General features: G+C 43.0%; 1 protein-coding gene across 4 annotated transcripts in view; it reads right to left on the reverse strand.

Annotated features, from left to right (window-relative positions):
- Positions 1–16,445, reverse strand: part of Rprd1a (regulation of nuclear pre-mRNA domain containing 1A) — a 45,276-nt gene extending 28,831 nt beyond the window's left edge. For 2 of the 4 annotated variants that reach the window (XM_006525825.4, XM_011246895.3), the window contains exon 1: positions 16,126–16,445. In XM_006525825.4, the coding sequence (XP_006525888.1) occupies positions 16,126–16,276 (151 nt within the window). In that variant the 5' untranslated portion in view covers positions 16,277–16,445. The remainder of the gene's footprint in view (positions 1–16,125) is intronic. The other 2 variants (NM_001360807.1, NM_144861.2) reach the window with 1 other exon arrangement.
- Between the last annotated feature and the right edge of the window lie 279 nt (positions 16,446–16,724).

Raw genomic sequence — 16,724 nt, forward strand, 5'->3', positions numbered from 1 at the left:
GGGTGTGTCACTGTGGGTATGGGTATAAGATCCTCACTCTAGTTCCCTGAAGTCAGTCTTCCACTAGCAGCCTTTGGATGAAGACAGAACTCTCAGCTCCTCCTGCGTCATGCCTGTCTGGATACTGCCATGCTCCCTCTTTGATGACAATGGACTGAACCTCTGAACCTGTAAGCCAGCCCCAATTAAATGTTGTTTTCTATAAGACTTGCCTTGGTCATGGTGTCTGTACACAGCAATAAAACCCTAACTAAGACACTTAGCTAGCTTAAACAGAGTCCCTATATAGACCAGTTATACCTTGAACTTGAGCTTATTCTATTGCCTGTCTCCAGAGTGCTGCAAACACAAGTATACACCAACATGCCTAGCTGAAGCCATGAGAAGACACAATCTCTTCAGCAAATAAATTGCATGAAATAAAAAACAATACACAAACAAAAACAGGGGAAGGATTCCAGGCATAGTGATTGCACACCTTTACACCCAGAGCTCAAGAGGCAAGGCAGGCAGAGCTCTGAGTTTGAAGTCAGCCTGCCTGATTCCAGGTCAGTCAGAGATACACAGTGAAATCCTGTCTCAAAGTTAAAGGAGGAGGGTAAAGAAAAGAAAAGATCTGACAACCAAAATCTACGTGTGCTACTTTATAACATTATTCAAGACATTTCTAAGGGGAGTTGACTCTAAACATAGAGTGTAGGATGAAAATCATCAGTTATGGGGCTCTCAATTATGATGATGGCTCAGAGAGGAACAAACAAGCACACACACAAATTTAAAAATAATTATGATTAATGTTATTAGGTATGATTGCCCCCTTATGGTTGTATTAAAAGTTCAATATAGGTCTTAGAGTATGGTAAATGCATCCTGATATGTTATGATAAAATGGCTCTATATCTGATATTTGCTTTAAACAAAGGGAAGAATCAAACAGCAAAATGAAGTCAGGTTTGGGCTCTACAGCTGAAGCTAGTGCTCAGCTGGAAGGTACTTGCCCACCATACATTCGAAAACTTTGGATCAATCAATCCCCAGGACTGCATAAACTAGGAAGTAGTGGTGTATGTACACTTGTAATCCCAGCACCTGGAAGGTTAGAGGCAGGAGAACCATATGTTCAAGGTCATGCTTGACTATACAATGAGTTGGAGGCAGCCCTGAATACATACAGAGAGTCTGTCTCAAAAGCAATGGCGATGATGAAAACCGGATGGTGTTCATGCAGTAGCCGCCCATTGCTTACTTTGGTGTATGACTGGGGATTTGTTTGTTTGGTTTTTTTCTGAGTTGTTTTTGTTTTTGAGACAGGATCTCAAAGAACAAGCTGTGTAGACCAGGCTGTCCTCAAACTCACAGAAATCCATTTTCGTCTGCCTCCTGCCTGCTTAGATTAAAAGGTGTGTACCACTACACCTGGCCTTCAGTGAATAATTTTAAAGTTCATTATAGGCAATGAGCTAGTGGGATATTCTCATCTCTATGTACCAATACAGACAAACAGGTGACTTTTTCATAAATGAAATGCTATATATTATGCTTTAAAAAGAGCCAACACACTTCATTAGACTGTACCTTTTGTACTGATAAACAGGTAAACACTTCCCAACAACTTCCATTTCTTCATGGCTACAGGGACAGGGTTCAAATCATTTATACCTTTTATTCCATGAATCTGAGCAAATATAGGATGGATTCCAAGAGGCAGAGATGATGTACTGGAAGGTATACAATAAATTTCAACAGATGCTGTCGTGTCCACCATGGTACACTCCCTGTAACAACACACTATACAACCAACAAGCATTTAAAATTTTTGCCAATCTTGTGAAATCAACGGTACTTTTATCTGCAATTCCAAACTAGTAAGGATTTTAAAAACTGACAGTTGTTTTGGGGAGGGGAGGGGAGGGAAGGGGAGGGGGAGGGGAGGATGAATAATGAACCAACTGGGCCTGGAGTAATGCACACACCTTTTTAATATGAGCACTTGGGAGCTGAGACAAGCCTTAAGCCTGCGCACGTTCCACCCTGCCTAAAAAAGTTTAAGGTGTAAACAGCTCACCAGCAAAGCACTCCCCTAGCACGTGACAAGCAGGAGAGAGCTTGACCACTAGCACACCCTCCAAACACAGTAACAAACAGAGTAGGAGTCTAAGAGGTCCAAGCATTACATCCAGTCTCAGTCACCTGCCGGAGACTTGTGACTCTAGGGAGAAAACACAGGCATCTTCTACTCCTGCTGCTGGTATTAACCATGACTAAAGCCAACAGGAGAGAGAAATGAAAGACTGGCTTGGGACACTGGAACTCAAAACAGCAGCATGATACTTCCCCAGTTTCTTTGTAGCTGAGGGTCTGAGAAACTGTAACAAAAGCTGACATAAAAACTGCTAAAAGAGCCGGGGCAGGGCGTGGTGGGGCACGCCTTTAATCCCAGCACTGGGGAGGCAGAGGCAGGCGGATTTCTGAGTTCCAGGCCAGCCTGGTCTACAGAGTGAGTTCCAGGACAGCCAGGGCTACACAGAGAAACCCTGTCTGGAAAAAAAAAAAACAAAAAAACAAAAAAACAAAACATCATTTTGGGGGTTTGCTATCTGTTGTTTTCTGAGACAGGTTCTCACTATTCTTTGAATCTGGGTGGTGTTTGTTTCTCAAATGCTGTTATACCTGGGAGTGAATTCGTTTTTATTCACCCCAACTAAAGACAAGAAGCTTTCAAACAGAATAAAAACCACAATTATCAATAGTTGTCAATACCAAGGAGATGTGAGAAGTATCTGACAAAAGCCTTGAAACAGTCATCATAAAAAGGCAAATCAGCATGAAAATGTGTTTAAAAATACATTTCCTATCCGTGGGACACAGGTGTACTGGTCCCAAGAAAGGAGCCTGAAACCGTGAGTGCACACTGCAGAAAGGATGTCTCAGATCACCAACACACTCAGAGCTCAAAGTCTAGGGAGGTACGGCGTGCCACAAAATAAAGCTAAACAGGCTGGAGTGGTGGAGTGAGGACCATTACACTGAAAAGAACTGGTGAAAACAATCTCATCTTGGAAAAAAAAATTAATCCAACTGGAAACGCCTAGCTCTGGCCGGCTCAGAACTGTAGTAATGTAAACTCAGTTGTAACTGAGCCACCTGGAATTAAAGGCATAGACCACCAGACCAGCCAACTGAAAATTCTTTAGCATGACCGGCCAAGAAAAAAAAGAGGGGGAACACCAATCATGAGTATCCGTAACTATGCAAGGACACATTATCTGAAGAGGTCACAAGTTCCTAATGAAACCTTTACTTTTAAAATGAAAAAAAATCAAAATATTGCACAACTCTCAGATTTTATTTTCTGAGATCCAATCAATAATTCATATAATGCATACCTATAAAATATCTAGTGAGCTTTATGTTTAAAAAAAAAAAAAGACAAAGGCTCAGTCTTGGGGCTGGCTGGCGAGATGGCTCAACAGGTAAGAGCACTGACTAGTGTTCCAAATGGCCTCAGTTCAAATCCCAGCAACCACATGGTGGCTCACAACCACCCGTAATGAGAACTGACACCCTCTTCTGGTGAGTCTGAAGACAGCAAGAGTGTACTTACAGTAATAAATAAATCTTTGGGCCAGAGGGAGCGGGAACTGAGGGAGCGGGGCTGACAGGAGGGAGCAGAGGTCCTAAATTCAATTCCCAACAACCACATGAAGGCTCATAACTATCTGTACAGCTACAGTGTACTCATATACATAAAATAAATCTTTCCAAAAAAAAAAAAGGCTGTCTTCCAATATGAAGAAATTCAATCCAGACTTGTTATAATGCATATAAGAAATGCTATAATACAAGAAAGAACTAGGAAAGTGATACCCTCCACTTAGTAATACCCACCTATTAAGAAAAAAAAAAATCAGCCGGGCGTGGTGGCACACACCTTTAATCCCAGCACTCACAGAGGCAGGTGGATTTCTGAGTTTCGAGGCCAGCCTGATCTACAAAGTGAGTTCCAGGACAGCCAGGGCTATACAGAGAAACCCTGTCTCGAAAAACCAAAGGAGAGAGAGAGAGAGAGAGAGAGAGAGAGAGAGAGAGAGAGAGAGAGAGAGAAAAGAAATCATATGCTCCAGTCATATATGGTAAGGACGTATGTTCTACTCTTGAGGCTTTAAGGACTTACGCTGGCTTTGCTGTGACAGCTTATAAGTGTATGTTATGACCACAGTGCCTGACATGTGCTTTGCTAAAATGGAAAATCCATTAATCTCTGTGTATATGTTTAAGGGGGAAGCCGTGAGCAATGCTACCAATGGCTTTGGGGAGCCATGGTGATAGGTGAGTAAGTGGGACTACTGTAATGATTGAAAACTCTAAAACTTGAGCAAACACGGGAATCTACAAACCCCATCTTAGTGAACTCAAAAGAACTCGCACACAGACATCCAAGTACAAGATGACAACAGTAAGATGCTCACACAGAGACAACTAACTAGGGAATGACAGCGGTGACGTAAACAAAGCAGTAAGCAATTACTACCTTCTCCACAAGAGACTAGAAACCAGTTACTCATCAGAAACAATGAACACGGGAAGATTGATACACAATGTCCTGAAACAACATAGATGTAGTGATCCTATTAACCAACAATTCCGGGTAGGCACAGCTGTTCCTGCCTGTAATCCCAGCACACAGGCTACAGTGGGATTACCATGAGTTAAGGCACAGTCTTACTATGCATGAAACAACTCTTAAGAATGTATTTTATTTTTTGCGTGTGTGGGTGTTTTGCTGGCATGTATGTCTGTACCACTTGGGTGCCTGGTGCCTAGAGGCCAGAAGCCATTATCAGCTCCCCCAGAACAGAGACAGTTTGTGTGAGCTGCCCTGGGGCTGCTGAGTACTGAACCAGGACCTCTGAAAGAACAGCCAGTGCTCTTCTCTTCTCCAGCTCCTCCAAGACTGCGCTGTTGCTGAAAGAGAACCTAAAACCCTTCAAGCTATCAAAGCTAAGGTAGGTTAATTCAACACTTCTAACCTAACTCTAGGTGTGACGTTATAAAAGGACTCTTTGGGGCTGGAGAGATGGCTCAGTGGTTAAGAGCACTGACTGCTCTTCCAGAAGTCCTGAGTTCAATTCCCAGCAACCACATGGTGGCTCACAACCACCTGAAGGACTCTTTAAGGCTGACCTGAAAAACACAGATATTAAAAATCCAAAGATATAATACTCAAAAGGGCAAGTATGAAACCAAATGCATGAAAAAAATAATTTTATTTATAATTGTTACATGACTCTGAAGAAGGGTTCACTCACTGAACTTAGCTAATTTAATTTTCTTTCTTTTATTGGGAGTTGGTCAATATGGGGCTTCTTTGTGTAGTCCTGGCTGTCCTGGAACTAGATCAGGCTAGCCTCAAACTCAAGAGATTCACCTGCCTCTGCCTCTCCAGCGCTGGGGTTAAAGATGTGCACCACCACCACCACCACCCCCCAGGAAGATTTTATTTGTAAATCCATCCAATCCCTTTCCTATAATCAATCCCCAGCTGCTTCTCCCCTAGAGTTACCTTGGCCCCCAGGAATAAGAGATCTGAACAGTTATTTATTTATTTATTTATTTATTTAGCTATTTTAAGTTACTTACTTGGATCAGGTAGTGGAACAAAGAGAGCCAAGGTTCAGACAACTTGTAGGATTCAATTTTCTCCTTCTGTCATGTGGGTTCCAACTGAGGTTGTCAGGTTTGGCAAGTGTCTTTACCTAATGAGATACCTGGGTGGCCCCTTACTAATTAATGTCTTTAAGACAAAGAATGGACACTATTCTCTATGGAACAGAGACATTGACACTAATGAAGGCCTGAAGAGCAGAACTTTTGAGTGAGCCTACAGGGCTGAAAAATACCTAATGACTACTGTGAAACCCTCTCTCCTGGCCCTTCTGTCTTCAGGACTTCTTGAAGCATTTAGGTGATCCCAACACTAAATCTCTGGACTTTCCAAACTGAGCTCATGGGAAGGGCTGGTGCACTGATTTACACTTAACAGGCTAGGGAGGTAGTGGGAGTTTCAAGAGGTGAGGCCTACTTAGATGAACCAGGGTAGGCTTGGAGAGGATACCTTGTCCTTAGCCAGTCACTTATATCCTTTCTCCTTCTTCCTGGCCACCACGAACCAAGCATGGCTCTACTACATACATGTTCCTTGCCCTGACTGATATTCTGTCTTACGTTGGGCCCAAAAGCAATAGAACTACTGAGCACAGACTGAGACCTATGAGACCATGGACTTGTAACATGCTGCCAAGAGTACTTTATCACAGCGATAGAAAGTAAACAAACGATAGCTTCCACTTTCCTTTTGTTTTCTTTTTAAATTTGGTTGGTAACTGAGTGAGTCTCACTATGTATCACAAGCTAATCTTAAACTGTGGCTCTGCTTCTACAGTACTTTGATTACAGATGTGCAACATTACATGTGGGAAAAAAAGCAAAAAATGTATATGTATTTACTGACTCATGCCCAACCCAGAAAGATGTAAACTGTGATGACAACCAAATAAAAGCAGGGGACAGAGCTGTACAACACATTTAACTTGGATGCTACTGAAGGAAACTGGTAACCAAGGTGGCTGTTCCACCACAGAGACAACTGCCAACAGAACATGGGAGCTGGGAAACAGGAAAGAGAGAGAACATGCAAGGACACGCATACTCAAGTGTAAAGTGGTAGTATTTTTTTAAAAATGAAACTCACTTAACAAAATAACCATATTAAGATAGAATAAAAATAAGCATATTCAATAGTGTTTAGGACATATGTAAGGTTATTGTGGTGGTCAGAATGGAAATGGCCCCCATAGCTTATAAGGAACAGCATTATTGGAGGCATTGCCTTCCTATAGTAGGTGTGCTCTTGTTGGGAAAGTGTGACACTGGGGATAGGTTTTGAGGTCTCAGAAGTTCCAGCCAAACCAAGTGGCTAACTATCTCTTCCTGTTGCCTGAGGATCCAGATGTAGAACTCCCCCTCCCTTCCCTCCCCTCCCCTCTCCAGCACTGTGTCAACTTACATGCCACCATGCTTCTCACATAACAATATGGACTACACCTGTAACCAGACCCAATTAAATGTTTTCTTTTATAAGAGTTCCTGCAGTCATGATGTCTATTCACCGAAATCAAACTCTAAGACAATTATGTAACCATTACCTCTAGGTAGTTCCAATACATTTTCAGTTCTTCCAAAGACCAAATATACCCATTCATTCCCCCCTGTCTTAGTCAGGGGTTCTATTCCTGCACAAACATCATGACCAAGAAGCAAGTTGGGGAGAAAAAGGTTTATTCGGCTTACACATCCATACTGCTGTTCATCACCAAGGAAGTCAGGACTGGAACTCAAGCAGGTCAGAAAGCAGGAGCTGATGCAGAGGCCATGGAGGGATGTTCTTTACTGGCTTGCCTCCCCTGGCTTGCTCAGCCTGCTCTCTTATAGAACCAAGACTACCAGCCCTGAGATGGTCCCACCCACAAGGGGCCTTTCCCCCTTGATCATTAATTGAGAAAATGCCTTACAGTTGGATCTCATGGAGGCATTTCCTCAACTGAAGCTCCTTTCTCTGTGATAACTCCAGCTGTGTCAAGTTAACACAAAACTAGCCAGTACACCCCCTTTCCTTCCTCCCCTCACTACCACTTTCTAGTCTATGATCCTCTCTAATCTTGTACTTCATATAGACAGAATTACGCAGTATGTGACCTTCTATGTGGGGCTTCTTACTTTCCATGACGTGTACCCAGCCTGTCCATTCTGTTGTATGCACCAGCACTTTCTTCCTTTTTATGGCCCAATATTACTTCAGTAAATAGATATATTACATTTGTTTATCTACTCATCTGGTGGTTGAAATTCTGGTCCACAATGAAGAAAATCACTGGGTTTGGGGCTAGAGGCTCAGAAACTAAGAGTCCTCGCTGCTCTTACAGAGGATCCAGGTTCAGTTAATGAACCAACAGTGGATTGCTCACAATTACTTTTAATCCCAGAACCAGGGGATCTAATGCCCTCTTCAGGCCTCCAAAGGGATCTGCACACACAGGACACTCACACATACATACATGTTTTTTATATTTGGGGGTGGGGAGGGAGGGTTGTTGTTTTGTTTTGTTTTGTTTTGTTTTGTTTTTCAAGAAAAAAAATGTCTCTGTGTAGCCCTAGCTGTCCTGGAAGTTGTTTATAGATCAAGCTAGCCTTGTGTGACAGGATTTTTCCCTGTCCAATCACACTAAAATATTAGGGCAGCAGGAGGCCTGTGATTGGACAGAGAAAGGGTAGGCGGAGCTAAGAGTTAAAGAGACAAGAGAGACTCTGGAGGAGAGAAGACCAAGATGGTGGCAGATATGAACCAGCGTGGCTTTATCAGCCACAGGTAGTTACAATATCATAAAGGTTAGAATATTGGGATAATTTGTCTAATCTAGGTGGGCAGCTTGTACCATTACTAAGTGGCTTGATATTATTGTGTTGGCATCATGTGTGTTGATAATGTATTGATATATAAATCTGACTGGTTAACTATAAGCCTTGAGGCTTTTGATTTACTGGGTTACTGATGTAGGACCGCCGACTACAGGGGTTTATGGCAGAGAAGCAACTAGCATCTCCAGAGACAAGGGACCAGAGCTGGGAACACAGCGACTGGGGCTACCTAGAGACAGAGCTGCGGGGCTGTGCCAGGGCTGAGAGTGGCTGACATAGTGCGGGAAGACTGCTAGTCGTTTTTTTAATATTTCCTGCAACAGCCTTGAAGTCAGAGATCCTCCTGCCTCTGCCTCCCCACTGGCTAATAACTTTTTTAAAAAATCTAAAAACTCATCTAATGTGTTAAGGTATACAGCAGAACTAATGCCATCTAAACCATCCTAAACCATCAGCTGTAAACGTATCAGCTGACTAACATTCATAAGTGTAAAATGCTCAGACAACTCAGAATAACACTCAGGATGTAGACACAACACTGTGTGTCCGAGAATGACAAAGCCATTTATTGTGAGAAATCAATGAGCTCACAGGATTAGGAAGGTTGTTAAGGCCCCATATCTGTAGCTGACAAACGAGAAAGGCAAGAAAGGCAATACTGTAGATCGAGGCGAGCCTGAGAGTGGGAGTGCTCAGTGTTCTGAAGGCTGTGGGCTGCAGGCTGCAGACTGAGCAGATGTTTCTGCTCAAGGCTTGGAGAATGTCTCACTGGATAAGCTCTTACAAGACTGGGGATCCATTCCCAGCACCCACATGGTGGCTTCACTACGATTCCTTAACTCCAGTTCCAGGGATCAAACACACTCTTGACCTTCATGGGCACCAAGCACACATATGATGCACAGACACATGCAGGCAAAACATTCACACTTAAATAAATCTTTAAATAAATGTAGGGAGTCCTTGTCTTAAAAAAAAACAAAGAAAGATACTTGTATCTTTGGATTGACGGAAACTCTGAAGCCTGAAGCAAGAAAACTGCCAAAAACAGGCAATCAGGCACTGCCAAAAGTGAGTGCGCTCGCTTTCATATATATCAAAATAATAGAGCCACATTACAGCAAGACTATTAACTCAAACAAAATCAAAACAAAGACCAATACTTTATAATATGCTACTAAGAAAACTGGATGATCTGGTAGTTTGAAATACAGTCCTTGACTACTCAAATAAATTAAATTTGTTTTAAAGAATAATCTATAAAATTGCTCTTGAGAGGTAGAGACAAGAGGTTCAAAAATTCACAACCATCCTTAGCTACATAGCAAGTAAATCAAGGCCAGCCAGAGTTACATAAGACCCTATCTATAAGTAAATGAAGAAATGAGAAAACTTAAAATCACAACCTAGGAACCAAAGCTCTATCACTTATGATATTTACAAACACTACAACGCTGAGCTTTACTGAACTATCTCTGAACCAGAACTCTGGTCCCTAAACTGGACCAAAGGGCTTCAAGACATTCAACAATACAGACCATTTTCTTAACTTACAAAAACTCAATTACTTTCTTCAGTTAAGTAATTTTTTCAGTTAGGTTACTTTTTTCATAAGGAAGACAAGAGAGGAAGGGACAACAGTGAACCAGTTTGAGAAACACAATAACTACAGATGTAGAATAAGCCTACAGTTGTCAGAGTTAAAAAAAAAAATCGCCATCACAAAGATGTGAACTTTAAGATGAAATAGATTGAAATGATGCTCTCCCAAATACAAAAATGCTTTTTTTCTTGCAACTAGTAAGATAATTCAATAGTTAATGCAGGAAAAACAAGAATATACAAGAAAATTCTGATTAAAAAAGAATAAATGAGCAATTGTGTGGAGTTGGGGAAGTGAGCGATGTCCTGCAAGCCATGAAAATAAATCACAGTGTGGCACCAGAGCCTGAGAACACAGACCAGCAAGGCAGACACAGTAGAGAAGCCCATGAAAGGTTTGTATAAAATGATGTTTCCCTTCCTTTCTCCAAAACAGAAATTATGAATTGGAAATGTCCCATGAAAACGTCAATGGCAAATGCCTACATTCAAATGACCAGCGTGGCTGAGGACAGAGTGGCAAAGCATTTGCTGCAAGGCAATGAAAGAAAACAAACATCTAAAGGGAGAGTAAAAATCTGTCTTCTCACACAGTTTCTAGCAAATTCTACTCACACTAATAAGCTTTAAAAGTCTTCCCAGATTCCCTAAACTAAGTGAGGCCACCTTTGCAGTTACTCAGTAGCAGAATCCACTTTTCTGGCTGCCACATGAGCTCCATTGCAGACAGTTGTAGCACTTTATTTGCTACACCTTCTCAGTCCAGGAAGAAGACTGCAACAAGTATTTACTGAGTAAAGCAACAGTCAACCTGTACATTTCAAATGAAAATTTCATTTTATTTAAAAAAAAAAAATTAGGTGGGGACATGGCTTATGCTTGGTATGCAACCTGAATTCAATCCTTGCACCCATGAAAGGCAGGCAGTGCATCCCAGCATCCAGGAGGCAGAGCCAGGCAGACCCCTCCAGCACTGGCCAGCTAGCTGGGCCTAATCAGTGAGCCCTGGGTGAGACAAGGTGGCTGCTGGCTTCTAAGTAAAGACATCGTCCTCAACCTCTGCCAATGGCATGTGCACACACATAGGTTACACTCACATCCATGCATACAAATGCACATAAGAAATCTTTTATATGGGCATGTGTGTTCTTCAGTGTGCAAGGGGAGATCAGAAAACAACTCTGTCCACATGTAGGTAGCAGAAATAGAACTCAAAGGCTTGGCAGCCAACACCTTAACCCACTGAGCCATTTTATAAGTCCTTTCCCCTAATTTTGTTAAACCTATAAAAAGACACTTGTTTGCTTAATGTAAGAGCACATGTTTATTTTTTTATTAGAAATTACAGGTAATTTACATAACCAGGAACAAAAAAAAATCACCATTTTTAAATAAATACATGTCACAGGAAAGAAAAACTAAAGATACTATTACAAAGCAGAGGGAAATCTCAATTCAGAGGAACTGGTATTTTAGAAGGAGCATGTCTGTTTAAGGCACAGCAATGCATCTTCTGCTCATTATCTAACTACCAGTTTATAGGAAATATAAATATTCCTTAGAAAATAGTCTGTGGGTCCCCTGGGATCTTCAAAACCATTTCCTGGGGGTCAGTGTAGTCAGAGCTACCTTTACAATAATGCTAAATCCCTCTATCTTTTCCTCTTTTTCTCACACACATCGAACCAGGAGGCCTTGAACTGTACCCGCAGCTGCACAAATAACACTGCAGAAATTAGTCACTCCTCTTCCTAATATTCTTTTAGAAAATTCACTTTGATCGAAGCCACTTTGTGATACATGAAATCAATTTAGTAATTTTTAAATATTTACCAAAATACAAATATACATCCCACTTTAAACAAAACAAAACAAAATAACCTGGCATGGAATTACAAGATTATAATCCCAGCCCTTGGGAGTTAGAGGCAGAAGAATACGGAGTTTAAGTCCAGCCTAAACTACATGAGATTGTTGCAAAAAACAAAATCTTAAATTTAAAATCACTTGTGATAGTAAAGGGATCCTCAACCCAGAAAGCCTGGAAAATCCTGACCCCTAGACCGTGCAAACTGTGAGCAACCAAAATGGCTTATTCGAAGAGGAAAGACAGAGAGACAGAGACAGAGAAAGAGAGACACAGAGAGACAGAGAGAGATTGATTGATTGATTTATAGAACATAGCAATATCCTACAACAACCTTTTGATACTGAGCCAAAGAAAAATGGGAGGCAGTGGAAAGAAGATGAACAACAAATACTGGCTGTATATTTGATGCTTTAAAAAATTAACATTTAGGGGCTGCTGAAACGGCTCAGCAGGTAAAGATGCTTGCCACCAAGGCTGAAGGCAATAGAAAACTGACTCCCGACCTTCAGAAGGGCACCATGGCAAGCCCAAACACACACAGAGATGAAGAAAAAGAAAAGGCTAACATGTTTTAAGTGTTAGGGAAGACTCTCTGTTGAATGTGGGTGATGTCTACCTGGTGATTGCATTTATTTGATGTTTCATGGTTTGTTTTTCTTGATCAGCCTACAGGCTGATAACTTAAACTTCCCATCCAAAAAATCTTACAAAATCACTTTATATTACAGTTCTTATTCCTGGAAAGGGATATGAAAAATCCATAAAAATGAGGAAAAAGCTAGATACCTACAAATTCAACAATCATCTTCTAAGATAAAGTTCATACGAGAAAAATCAACTATTTTTAACTATGAAGACTTCAATGAAATCTTCTTCAATTCTAACTCCAGAATAGAAACAAGTAACAACACAGAAAATTATCAATCTATAATAGAATCTCTTCAGGGACGTGTGTGTGTGTGTGTGTGTGTGTGTGTGTGTGTGTGTATAGAAGCAAATGCTGTTTCTAAAACCAAACCAGAGCATATAATACACAATACTTATTTTATTAATGTCATTTCTTGCTAATCTAAAGCATTATCAGTGAGTACAAATTCAACAAATACTTAAGGACTCCCACCATCAAAAGACAATGAAAATTGAAATAGAAAAACCCAAAGGAGCCCATCATCCACTTGATACACAACACACCACCACTCCCCACCTACAACACAACCTAACAGAGGAAAGTTTCCTCGTGCATGCACGCGCTGCAGCAGGGAAGGATCCTATCGGAAGCTGACGAGCAAACTAAAGGAAGTGGCAGGGCCCTCAGGTGAGCCTTTCCTGTGATGAAGAAAGAATGTGGGGGCGGACTAAGCCAGCCCACTGAGAGAGAGCTAGTTCCCATCAACCAAGTTATCCATAGTTAACCTGGAATATATATAGTGCTCGCTCACTCGCTGCTTTTCAGTTTAGGTTGTTTGTTTTGAGACAAGGTCTGTTTATGTAGCCCAGACTGGACTTGAACTTTTAATTTGCCTACCACAGCCTCCCAAGTTGGAATTATAGGTAAGCATGACCAGACCAGAGATAAATGTTTCACTGTAACTGTAGATATTTGTAAACCCTAGATTTTGCTCATTTTCCAAGTTTTCTAAATGGCAAATTGGTCTGTACCTGACTGTTTAATTCAAGATTTGGTTATTTCTTACTTCAGTTATGCTGTTTCACATAGTTCTATCAAGAGTGCCCAAGATTTTGACACTGTAACATACTGTCATCTACAAAACTCACTCAAGAAGCATGCAATAGGGGGCTGTAAAACTGGTTTACTAGTTAAGAACAATTGTTGCAGAGTTCAGCTACTAGTACCCCACAAGGTAGTTCACAACCATCTGTAACTTCACTTTCAGGAGAGACAGCCTCTTATGGCATCCTTGGGTACTGCATGCACATGGTGCACATATATAAATGTGAGTGAAACACTCATAAATTAAAAAAAAAACAAAAAACTATACAATAGGGCTGGAGAGGTCCTGTGCACTTCCTGAGCTTGCAGAGGGGCCAGGTTCGACTTCCAGCACTCATATGGTGGCTCACAATCATCTATAACTCCAATTTCAGGTTTCAACACTCTCTTCAGGTCTCCTCAGACACACAAATGGTGCACAACATACATGTACACCCAAACACAAATCAAATTTTTAAAACTTTTTTCTAAAGAATGGTACAACAGGCGGGGCGTGGTGATGCACGCCTTTAATCCCAGCACTCGGGAGGCAGAGGCAGGTGGATTTCTGAGTTTTTCTGGCCAGCCTGGTTTACAAAGTGAGTTCCAGGACAGCCAGGGATATACAGAGAAACCCTGTCTTGAAACCCCCCCCCCAAAAAAAAGGTACAACAGAATGTCCAAGAATAACAAAACCATACAATTAAAACAAACAAACAAAAAAGATCACACACTGTCATGTTCATGACTGTATTGGGCAACATTTATACTTAGTCTTGACTGGATGGAGCCCTCAGCTGCAGAATACACACATCTGTATCTAGGTCACTGATTAAAAACAAAACAGAAAAACTTGCTGGGCATTACGAATTTTTGTGAATATCACAATTTAAAGGCCTTCTTTTCCTCCTCCTCCTCCTCTTCCTCTTCCTCCTCCTCCTTCTTCCTCTTCTTCTTCTTTCTTGTTTTGTTTTTTTGTTTTGTTTTGTTTTCGTCATCTTTTTACCCACAGCAAACACATAAGTACCCACATCCAAGCAAGGTACACACACACACACAGCACACACACAAACACTAAGTATGGTAAGAAAGGGGACTGGAGAGATGCTGCTCTCTCCGGGTTCAGTTCCTAATACTTGTAACTCCAGTCCTAGGAAACTCCACGCCCTCTTCCGTCATCAGTGGGCACCAGGCACACAGATAGAGCACATACATACATACATACATTAAAGCAAAGAATTGTACATATAAAACTATTTTTTAAAAGTAATAAAAATAAGTTAAAGCCCAGACATAGTATACAAAAGTCATGCAGACACCTGCAACAGTAAAGAACACTGCCACTATTCAATGATCTAAGAATTAAAATACAAGTCAGAGTAAGCCAGTGAAAAAGGACAGGATCTCACTATGCAGCCTTCACACTATGCAGCCTTACTGACTTGGAACTCACTTTGCAGATCAGAAAAACGTAGAGCTCCGAGCCCATCTGCTAAGATCAAAGGCATGTGCCAGCGGGTAGTGGTGGCGCACGCCTTTAATCCCAGCACTTGGGAGGCAGAGGCAGGCAGATTTCTGAGTTCAAGGCCAGCCTGGTTTACAGAGTGAGTTTCAGGACATCCAGGGATACACTGAGAAACACTGTCTCAAAAAGCTAATAAATAAATAAATACATCACTTAGACTCACAGGTCAAAAACTGGCACACCAGTATTGGTAATACGTGAGCAAGTTGATCTATAATAGAAAGGGCACAACTCCCACCCCACGTAGTTTTTTCCTTCTCCTAGCCTCCATGAAAAACTACAGGATGAGAAAAACGCCGACTGAGTGAGTTTCAGACTCTCGCCAGATGCTAGGCCTAAACCTCGGTAATGATCCAATGTTACCATGTTAGATTATGGGACTTTTTGGTTATTTATACTTTTAGTCTGTCACTGCGGACCAAGCACTGGCTCTGTGGGACGCATCAGGTGAACGAAGAGCTGAACACACTACTCCCCCGTCCCGCAGACCCCACGATAGGACGCGCAGAGAGCCAGGGCTAAAAGTCGAGCACCCGGAGCACGACCCCTGACAGTCGGACGGTTCGTTAAGGGCCAAGGGCAAGATGCCGGGAGCCCGGGAAAGGACGCGGGATCCAGAAAGCCGGGGTGAGGCGCGAGATGCCAGGAGTCCGGAGTGGAAAGCGGGGAGCCTGGGGCAGGGCGCAGGATCAGACGACTCGGGGGAACACTCCCCGGAACCTAGGGGAGGTCGCAGGGAGACGGAGCGGGAAGCCAGGGGATCCGGACAGAATCACCAGGAACCTGGGAAAGCCTGAGGAGTCCGAGCAGAACTCAGGAAGCCTGCTCAAGAGGAGCTGGAGGTGGGAAGCTAGAAACCTGGGGAAAAGACCGAGGAGCCTGGAGTGGGAGCCTGGATCCAAGAACCCAGGAGCCCGGGGCAGGACGCGCGCGGCCGCTCACCTTTGCGTAGCTCCCGTTCCCACACCGTGACGATGGGCCGCGAGTGTTTGCGATGGTGGATGAGCCACAGGGACAGGGTCTGCACGCTCTGCTGCGAGTTGCTCAACTCGGACAGCTTCTTCTCCAGCGCCGCCTCAGAGAAGGCGGACATCCCTCCGGAACCACGTTCGCGCCGTCCTACGCCGTGGAGCCGAGGGGAGGAGAGTGTCGCCGCCCTCGTCGCCGCCTCGCCCCCACACCCCACCCTTCCCCACGCCCTCACCACCACCACCCCCGAGTCCGAGGCCGGTCGCAATCCAGCAAGATGGCGCCCGGCCGGCAGTGACGTCACACGCCGGGCCCTGCCCCTCGCGCTGCTCTCCCTGGGAAAGGAGCCGCCGCCTGGAGGCGGGAGCGGGAGGGGAAACCGAGCGGAAAAGAAGAAACTGTACAAATGCGGAGAAAGGGGGCGGGGCGGGGGTGGGGCGGGGCGAGCATCCTCGGGTGTGCCAAGCCCCCAGTGAGCTGTACTGAGCTTTCTGAGTCTTGTTACTAGGGAAAACTGCTCTGCTACATTAACTGTAATGCCAGAGCTCTGAGCAGGTTTGTACGTGAGTATA

This window comes from Mus musculus, chromosome 18 (assembly GCF_000001635.26).
Source record: "Mus musculus strain C57BL/6J chromosome 18, GRCm38.p6 C57BL/6J".
In the NCBI taxonomy this organism is placed as follows: Eukaryota; Metazoa; Chordata; class Mammalia; order Rodentia; family Muridae; genus Mus; species Mus musculus.